Source organism: Cannabis sativa, chromosome 2 (assembly GCF_029168945.1).
Source record: "Cannabis sativa cultivar Pink pepper isolate KNU-18-1 chromosome 2, ASM2916894v1, whole genome shotgun sequence".
NCBI classification, from domain to species: Eukaryota; Viridiplantae; Streptophyta; class Magnoliopsida; order Rosales; family Cannabaceae; genus Cannabis; species Cannabis sativa.
Genome location: NC_083602.1, coordinates 30,087,700 through 30,098,191, shown reverse-complemented (window position 1 = coordinate 30,098,191; position 10,492 = coordinate 30,087,700). Strand labels below are relative to the sequence as shown.

The window sequence follows — 10,492 nt, the reverse complement described above, 5'->3', positions numbered from 1 at the left end:
AGTATTCATATATCCATGATTATGATCCTTAATTACAACTGAAAATTCTGACATCTCATTTTCCACATTATATATGCCTACGAATTTTTATATTCTATAGAATTGGATTTTCTCTTAACTTTAATTAGCAGTCTAAAGTTTATTTGTTTTAAGATAAGTAGCAATTCGAATAGTAGCAGAAAGGAATCCAAGCGCTAATTAATTTTAATTTGATAGCAGGAGATACACAAGCTTGCATGTTATACAAAAGTACATCATTCACATCAAGATTTCCAAATATGATAGTTTTGTCAAGAAATAATCAAGTATAAGTACATTGTAACTACTTAATGACATTTAAGTAGTTTTCTCAACTCATCAAGAACGATTATTATGTTTGTTGATATCTTTTTTTCAAACAAGTTGCTTCTCTTTAGTAATTTTTTTTTTTTTTATTTATGTAATTTTGTATCAAGCAAAAAGGAGAAAGTAGTTGCTGTAGAGACTGTTTTTTGGGGATGTAAATAATATCCTACCTACAAGGATAATTACTTTTATTATCTTTTGATACCCCTCTCTTCTAAAACTCTTTTTGTATAGAACAGAAATATATAGTACAAATTTTTCATATCTCCTTCTAATATTATGCTTCTCTGTGCGATGAGGCAAAAAAACATTCAAATGTTTTCTTACTAATTTATTTTTTTCGCACGTGCAACTCCCTAGTATATATAATTTATAAATAATTTTTTGGGTCAATAAAGAATATTTCCCCATATAATACCTTGATGAGTACAAAGTACTACATAACTAAATACTCAGGGGAATACTATATACTCCACAGAAACTTTGGTTACATATAAGAACATGTGATATCCCCAAATTATTATCAAGTCGGATACTAAAGAACAATTTGGGAAAAGGGAAAATTAAAAGAAGAAGAAACAATTTATATAGATGAGAACATATTAATTAATTAATTTGCTGTAACCAAAGCTGGGATTAATCCCCAATTAACTATCCTTTGGCCCCACATGTAACATTATCACATTCATAAAGAAAATTATTAAGCCCCACCATGTGTTGGTTATAACTTATATATAGTACGTACGTAGCCGTGTACCAAGTGTAAAATTTCTCCTAATAATTAACCCCATTGATTTAGACGTTTGATATTTGATCAACCTGCTTGTGCTATCATCTCTCCCTCTCTCTCTCTCTCTTCTTGTTTGAATGTTGATATTTGATATTTGATCCTTTTGCTATGCTTTAATAATCCCATTAATTAATAATATGTTGCTCAAGATGACGATTGCATCACCGAACAAGCAACAGCTTGAGCCCAATGCCTTAACTTCGTCTTAACTTGTTGAGGATTATCACCTGTATACATACATTATAATCATAATAAGCATAATATATATAGGAGCATTGCTATAAGCCACCGGTGCCTAGCACCTTCTCGACATGTCACGTTGCGATTGGTTAGCGATACTTTCTAAAAACTATTATATTAAATTATATGGGAACCGGTGATCAATAGCGATAACACTCTTATACCCCTAATCCCCTTTAGCATTTCTATATATATAGTGTGGTGGTATGATGCATGGATATGAATGAGTAATATATAATATAATATAATTAGTTACCTGGGCTGCATATTTTCCATGAGTCTGATTCGCTCCTGGGACTTCCAAACGACGGCGATTGTCCAACGGAAGAAGAAGACGTGGAGGCCCGACTCTGGGGCGTGGAAACAGGACTACTCAGAGACCGGTTAACAGCAAAGTAAAGATCAAGTGCTGGTAAAGTCCCACAAAGCTTCTGACCTTCTTCTTCTTTGAATCCAAACCCAAGCTCTATACACCCTTTCAGCTCATTAAGATCCTCGTCCGTCAAATCATCGCCCCCGCTCGACGACTCAACGCTCATATTCTTCCTTCGCTCTTGCTCCAAAATCTGCCGCCGCCGCCTCTCCCAAGCCACGTCGCGCGGAGTCTCGCACATCGAGAGCTGCTTCGAAAGACGCTTACGGCTCTTCTGCTTCGGCGGCGTCAGCGCCATGTGCCGCAGCTCCTCCTCCGAGTCGCTGCTGCTGCACATAAGTGTCGTCTTCGGGTTTGTGGCTTCAGTATTCATTTTATATTTATATATATAAAACTGTGTCGTTTCAAGGCAATACAAAGCACGGGAATAATTGTTGTTTAAGCCGCCCCACACACAAGCCCAGCGGGAGAGTCCGACGGGAGAGTGTGGGACGGAGCAGGAGGCGCCTGGATAAACAGGGAGAGTATTTCTTTTTTTTTTTTTTTTTTGGTATTATGATATAATAAAATATTATGTATATTTATATATATACATATTGTAGAAGGAGTTTATTATGTGACCATTTGTAACAGGAGATGGGCTGGTGTGGAAGAAAGTGAGAAGAGCACAGAGAAGGTCTTTAATGGAGGAGCAACAAAAAAGGGAGGGGCTGCTGCTGGAGGCGGTTGTCACGGCTGTTTTTTTGGGAGCTTCAATTAATTTATGTTTCCACCATTCATTTCTAACTGTCTTAATTACTATACCAACTAATCTCTTGTTAATTTTGGAGGGGTATATATTCTTAACTAATTATTTTATAAATTTTAATTAATACTAAAATTGTTGTTAGTTTAGATTTAGAACCTTCTTGTAGTAACTAACTATATATATCATTTTCAGGGGATTTAATTAGTAATTTAGTACTAGCTATATCTACATTGCTTAAGCATTTAGCTGTACTTCTGTACTTTATTTACGCTTTCATGGCAAATTTTGTAACAAAATTACTTGGACACCTTTATTTTGTTTTGTTTTTTTGTTTTTTTTTTTGCTGGTGGACACCTTTATTTTGATGTTTTTATTTTTTAACAAGATTTTGTTGGGTTTTTGTATAGGGATATTTGTGGAGGAAACTCTCTTAGTATTTATAATTGTTATACATATTACTCTAATAAAAAAGTGGTCGCAAAAGTACATTATTTTACGATTTTGCTGCAGTCGTATTTTTTTCTTACCATCAAGTGTCAACTCAAAAACACGTGACGACATATTATTAGAGTGTTTAATAAGCTAAATAAATATGTCACCATGTGTTTCTGAGCTGACACTTAACATGATTAATTGGCACTAATAGTCAAAAAAGGGTATGACAAATTGACAACACAAAATCGTAGAATAAGATATTTTTGCTGCTATTATTTTTTATTAACACCATATGTGTAAGAATTACAAATATTAAGAGAATTTGATTGCAAATATATCTTTTATTTTCAACAAATTAACTAAACATATTATGTGAGAAGTATTAGCTTACACTACGTGTGGCAAATGACAAGTTAGGTTTCTTAATTAAAATTGAGATTTTAATTAAATCAATAAAAATGAAAATACATCATATATATATATTTATATTATAAAAGAAGGTTGAGAAAAAAAATTAAATATTATTTTGGACCCTATGTTTTATAAAAGTTATCAATTGGACCCTCTATTTTGTTAAATGACAAAATAGACCTTGTATTTTCTAAAATGGTACAAATAAGACCTTGAATTGATTTTTTATCAAAATAAAATTTAATTATAATCCAATCTAAAAGTACTATGACAAAATAATTTATATTTTCTGTATCTGTTCGTATTAAGAATTGTCTTTAAGTTGGTTATATTAAAAAAAATTATCAAAAATTAAGCTTAGGGTCCTATTTTTACCATTTTGAAAAATTTAGGGTACATTTTGTCATTTAACAAAATAGAGGGTCCAATCGGTAACTTTTGCAAAACACAAGGTCTAAAATAATAGTATTTACCCAAATAAATTCAATAAATATCTATTAATATTAAAAGTTGTTGACCCTGAAAAGTGATCAACCGATAAGTGGGCTCGTATAGATCTAATGCTTGCCACATGTGTGCACAAATAATAATAAGAAACAATAGACAACAAGATTTGTTGAAGAGGTTCGACTACCCCTTATGATATTGGGTACTTTTTTGAGTTGAAGTCTGGGTCGAAGCAGAGCAGGACCTATTGGAATTTATTTTACCAGGATCTTAGATCTACTCACAAGTATGTTTATTAACATCCTAAATAAGAACTTTCTAAAACGATAAAATAAACACATATAAAGTTTAAGAAACCTTACATTGGTTGCAGCGGAATAATATGACTCCTTCCGTTCAGATATCTAGCCCTTGATTCCTTTCTGTAGCAGAGCATTATCAATATCTGAACCTGGATCTCTTTCTCTGAATCTTTGATGCTGAAACTCCTTTGCTGATGATCTTTCTTCACGATCTTCCTCACTATGATTGAGGTATCACTTGATGTGTGTGGGCACTACTCTAATCACTAAGGATTTCGAAATATTGAAGAAGAAGAGAGGGAGTGGTCAGCCAGATAGGGAGAGAGAAGGCTCAGGTTTTTCTCTGAAGGAAAAATAGAAAATTTAAGTGTGATTTTCCTGAAGCCTTCACTATCTATTTATAGCATTCCACTAGGGTTAGGTTTGAATTATTTGGCATTAAAATAATGAAAATATCAGTTTAAATTTCCTACAAAAGTGGCAGGCCCTATACTAGTGGATTTGGGCCTCACTTTTTGCAATTTTGCAGTTTTACCTTTTCTGCATCTGATTTTCTCAAAAACGCCAATTTTCTAATTCAACCATTTAAATGCCAATTCTAACTATTTAATAACTATGAATAATTATTAAATAATATTGTCATTTATCATATTTATTAATTGAACCATACAAAGTATCATAATTAACAAATATGCCCCTAAAACTCTTTCTTTACAATTTCGCCCTTACTTAGTGAAAAATTCACAAATAAACATAGTCTAGTTTGAGAATTATAATTGATTAATCAAAACCAATTACATGAGTCTTACAAGCAATATTATCTCAACTAGTGGGGGGACCATGGGTCTATATAACCGAGCTTCCAATAAGTAGATCAAGAATTTAGCACTAAAATTCACTAACTTATTAATTCTTCGTTGAATCCACGCATAGAACTTAGAATTGCACTCTCAGTATATAGAATGCTCTATATGTTCCACCATATAGACACATCATTAGTTATCCATTGTTATAATCCTAATTTGATCACTGATCCTCTATATGAATGATCTACACTGTAAAGGGATTAAATTACCGTTACACCCTACAATGTATTTATTCCTTAAAACACTTGACCCCGTATAAATGATATTTCAGCTTATGTGAAATGAGTACTCCACCATTTATGTTCGTTTGGTCAAGCTCGAAGGAGATCATCCTTTGCTTACTATTCGCCAGATAGAAGCTATAGATTCCATGTTTATGCTAGCGCTCCCACTCAATTGCACTACCGTGTTCCCAAAATGTACGTATTACCCTGACCTAAAAGTAGGCTTAACTAACAAATCAATGAACACGAATAGCCTTTCAAGATTGAGCCTAATCATAACAGGATTAAGAACATTTGATCTAGGATCAACTAGGCGATATTGACTTGAATAGATTTTACGGTAAGTTTAATAAATCTAAGTCAAAGTTCAATATCGGTCCCTTCCGATGCATACTCCATGCATTCAACCCGAGCTTTACTTTAACCAATGTTCTGGAAAGAACATAGTATTTCTCCAAATACAAGTAAACTCTTGTTGTAGATTATCATATCAGTAAAACCCTGTGTCTGATAAATCTAGGAAATTTTATTCACATAGTCATGTTTACTTTCCAATGTGTTGACGGCACAATAAACAGGATCAAGTATGTGAAAAGGGTTTCAGATGAATTCATACATTATGTACATATAATCATGAAATAAATCATGTGAACCATGCAACATTAAATGTTATTTCTGATCTATATTAATAAGTAAATCTGATTATATTGAAATGAGTTTTATTTAGGGCATAAAACCCAACAGGACCGACTATCTCTACTTCAGCCAGCTTAGTCACGAATGGCTAGGTGACACCAACTGCAAGACCATGTCAAAAGTTGGCAAGTATGCCAAAAAAATACTTTATGGCACAAGGCTTTCGTGGAATTGTGCACCATGAGTTTCAGTTGGTGTCTCTCTTCAGATGTTCTATCCCTACCTTGGAAATAAGGGATAGAACGAATCACATCCTTTCTTTGTTAGGTGAAGAGAGAAATATTATCCGGTTGACCAGTGTGGACAAATTCCAGATGCATGGCATGTATCCCCCTGCTCCTTGGGTTGTAAGAGTGCCAGTTGCTGGTGCGGCCAGCCCTAGAGATGGGCAAGGCCCTGACTTGGACAATGAAGAAGAACCTTTGTCCCATATTGTGTAGAATTTGGAGAGAAGAGAGAGATATCTCCATAGGCGCCTGTCCCGTGGGGGTCAAGTTGGTTATGCCTCTCTTGCCTACGTCTAGCGGCAAGGACAAAGCTGTAGTTGTGAGCTCTGATAACTCTTCCTCTAATGATGATGGTATTTGATAGTTTATAACACCATGCTTTTATTCTTGTGCTAAATATTTTTGAATGCATTCTGACTTTGCTACTTTCTTTTTGTAGGCTTGTCTTCCAGAATGAGAGGTCTCGCACGTGGGCCTTTAGATGAGCCCACCAGCCAAGTGAGGGCCAAGGTGACCATGACCTCTCGTTGTGCTAATCCTGGTAGACCATCACTACTTCTCCCTCCCCCTAGGCCTGCACCTGCTAGGCAAGCTGTAGTTCAGCCTGCCGACCAGGGTACGAGGAGCCCCACCAGAGCAGCGGGGTCAGCTTCTGGTAGAAAGGCTGCTGAGTCAGCCACTCGACGTATAGAGAGGGATATTCCTTTCTTGGATGAGGTATTGCCGGATTTGGGTGATGGTGTGCCTAACTGGCTGTACTCTGCCGGATTTTGGGACCTTTCTCTAGTGATATATGCTTTCAGCTTTGTTCATCTTTTTGGCACTGTATAAGCTGCCCGACCATGGTGTTATTTGCATGTGGTTGGCCAACCTTGAGCATCCATACAAGGGTCTAGCTGGCCATGGCAATCCAAAGAGGGGACTGGGCGGCCAGAATTGACTGTTTGATATTGACATTGTTTCGCTTTGTTTTTCAGGCCTTGATGAAGCTGAGTTCGGCTTGCGACGAATCTAGAGGGTCTTCAGACACTTTTCAGGAGCGTATGAAGGTCTTGGAAGTATCTGTTGCCATAAAGGACAAAGTCAATGCCGAGCTGGAGGTCCTTCTAATAGAGAAGCAGAGAATGGTCTCTGATTTAGAGACTATGCTAAGTGCCAAGAACACCGAGAACACTAACCAAGTTGCTCTCATCTCTAGGTTGCAAACTGATCTTGAGGAACACAAGAAGAAATTACAGGAGGCTCTTGATGGCTAGCAGGCCATTAATGAATATTACCTTGATTTGTCCTCTAAACTCACTTACGTGTTTTGCCTGACATGGGCAGTCTGACCTTCGTGGAGAGAACACTGGCCCATGGGAGGGCATTGTTCAAGAGCCGGATGGAGACAGAGTAGACTGCTTATCAAGAGGGGTCATCATCACGTAACTGTGACGAGGTGATGGCCGACCCACCAGTGGAGGAGGTGGCCAGCCAGGATGTTGCCCACCAGGTCGGCCAACACAATGATGATGGGGCTGACCTGGACTCTGTAGGTCTTGACTTGGCGGCTCCAACTTCAGCTCCTGCTACCCCTGCACACATGTAAATGGAATTTTTATTAGTATTCAGCATTATGTTTGTATTGTATAGACTCTGTTTTTATGTTCTGCATAGCCTGTGGCTTTTTTAGGGCACCTGGCATCTTAGCTTAGGAACATTACTCATTTTACATTTCACGTGGTCTGTGACCTTTTTGAAATTGTATGTCCTATATGGCCTGGAGCCTTTTCAGAACATTATTTTCATGTCCTATGTGGCCTGAGGCCTTTTTAGAACATTATTTTATTTTTAGCTCCAGGATCTTCATGTTAGTATCTTTGGCCATGAGCCCTCTGTTTTTGAACACTACAAGTATTTTATCCTATTTCTTTTTTATCATGGATTGTGTGACCAACCAGGCAGTCTTTAATCTTGCATATCTTCTTAGGGCCTTGATAAGTAAGGGTCCAGATGTTGGAAATTATTTTACCAGGATCTAGATGTACTACCAAGTATGTTTCATTAACATCCTAATATGAATTCTAAAACAATGAAATAAACACATATAAAGTTTAGTAAACCTTACATTGGGTGCAGCGAAATATTATGACTCCTTCCATTCAGATCTCTAGCCCTTGATTCCTTTCTGTAGCAGAGCATTATCAAGATCTGAATCTGGATCTCTTTCTCTCCTTCCTTTGATGCTGATTCTCCTTCTTTGTTGTTTGGATTCTCCTACAGTCTGACACACTATGATTTAGATACCACTTGATGTGTGTGGGCACTACTCTATCACTCAAGGAATTTCAAAATTGAAGAGAGGAAAAGAGAGAGAGGGTGGCGCAGGCTTTTCTCTGAAGGAAACAATGTGCAAGTCATCAGTTTTCTAAAGCCAATACTTTCTATTTATAGAATGCCTTCTAGGTTTAGGTTAGAATTGTATGGCATTAAAATAATGGAAAAATAAAATGGTAAAAGCTTTGCATAGTGGGCGGCCATATAAGGAAATTGGGCCTCACTTTGCAACTTTCCCATTTTGTTATTTTTCATTCCCATTTTCTCAAAAATGCCAATTTTCTAATTTAACCATTTAAATGCCAATTCTAATTATTTAATAACTTAAAATTAATTATTTAATATTGTCATTTAATATATTTATTAATTTAGACATATAAAGTATCTTAATTAATAAATAAACCTAGAATCTCTTTTCTTTACAGTTTCGCCCTTGCTTAGTGAAAATTCATAAAGTAGACATAGTCTAACTTTAGAATTATAATTGATTAATTAAAATCAATTAACTGAGTCTTACAAGTAGTATGGTCTCAACTAGTATGGGGACCATGGGCCTATATTTCCGAGCTTCCAATAAGTCGAACCGAATTTACTAAGTAAATTCCCTAACTTATTAATTCCTTATTGAATCCACACTTAGAACTTGGAATTGCACTCTCAGTCATATAGAACGCTCTATATGTTCCACGATATAGATACGTCATTAGTTATCCTTATAATCCTAATTTGATCAATGACCCTCTAATAGATGATCTACATTGAATAGGCACTAAGTTACCGTTACACCTTCAATGTATTTTATCCTTAAAACACTTAGCTCCGTATAAATGATATTTCAGCGTAGTGAAATGAGATCTCCACCATTTATCTCTGTTTAGCCAAGCTTGAAGGATATCATCGTTTCACTTCTAAATTCCTATAGAAGTTATAGACTCCATATTTATGTTAGCGCTCCCAATCAATTATACTATCATGTTCCCAAAATGTACGTATCACCCTGACCCAAAAGTAGGCTTAACTAACAAATCAAAGAACATGTATAGTACTCTTGAGATCGAACCTAATCATATCAGGATTAAGATCATTTGATCTAGGATCAACGGGTGATATTGAATTGAATAGATATTACGGTAAATTTTAATATATCTAATCAAAGTTCAATATCGGTCCCTTCCGATGTATACTCCATACATCCGATACTGGTAAACTTTGCCAATGTCCTGGAAAGGACATAATAGTTTTCCAAGGTGTAAGAATACCTATCGCTGATTATACCATGTCAGTCTAAATCTAGTGTTCTGACAAATTAGGGAATAAACTTTCGAACATATAATTAAGATTATATTTCACTGTGCTGACAACACTATAATCATTAACAAATTCATATGTTCTGGACTTAAACAGAATTCATACATTATATATATAATCATGAAATAAATCATGTGAACCATGCAACATAAAATGTTCTTTCTGATCTTTATTAATAAGTAAATCTGATTATATTGAAATGGGTTTTATTTAGGGCACAAAGCCCAATACCAGATTTACTTTGCCAAGCCAAAGTACGCCTGCACGGCTTAGAGGTAGGTTTAGTAGGTTATACTAAGCATTAAAATTTCTCTACATAAGTTCTTTGTACTAGTTTGATGCATTGGGTACCCCCCAAGTGACCATGCAGACAAGTCTCTTGGTCAATTGCTATTCACCAAGTTTATAGACTTTTCCTAGGTACTACCTTGCGAGGGTACCATAGTACGCATATGGAATTAATAGAATAACTTTAAAAAGTTAATAATTTGTGAGCAAGTGGTTCATAGACATAATAAATAGAATATATAAACATGAAATTATTCATTAATTAGTCTCTACAAGCCTATATTACATAAATTTAGCTTCTAGATGTCAAGTGGCTACCCCTACTGACACTGTTGAAGAACAGTGGGAGACCACGCCCAAGAAGGGTCGTGAGTGCTAGCGCTTATTGTACTCTAATATGGAGTAGATAGAACTGTTATGTTAGAGTAGAGTTTTGTAAGCTGGTTATTGACAATATTTGCGGAGGTGCTCTCCAT

At 35.7% G+C, this 10,492-nt stretch overlaps 1 protein-coding gene across 1 annotated transcript; it reads right to left on the bottom strand.

Annotated features, from left to right (window-relative positions):
• Positions 1–933: 933 nt before the first annotated feature.
• LOC115721333 (uncharacterized) lies at positions 934–2,350 on the bottom strand. Its single transcript, XM_030650606.2, has 2 exons — positions 1,632–2,350; positions 934–1,362 (listed from the first exon to the last, which is right to left on the bottom strand). The coding sequence occupies exons 1-2, from the start codon at positions 2,119–2,121 to the stop codon at positions 1,280–1,282; spliced, it is 573 nt and encodes a 190-aa protein (XP_030506466.2). The 5' UTR covers positions 2,122–2,350; the 3' UTR covers positions 934–1,279.
• Between the last annotated feature and the right edge of the window lie 8,142 nt (positions 2,351–10,492).

Excerpts from the sequence above, each read along its gene's own strand:
- LOC115721333 (XM_030650606.2), bottom strand. The coding sequence starts at position 2,121 with ATGAATACTGAAGCCACAAACCCGAAGACGACACTTATGTGCAGCAGC. Across the intron at positions 1,363-1,631 it reads ATGGAAAATATGCAGCCCAG|GTGATAATCCTCAACAAGTT; the intron begins GTAACTAATTAT and ends GTATGTATACAG.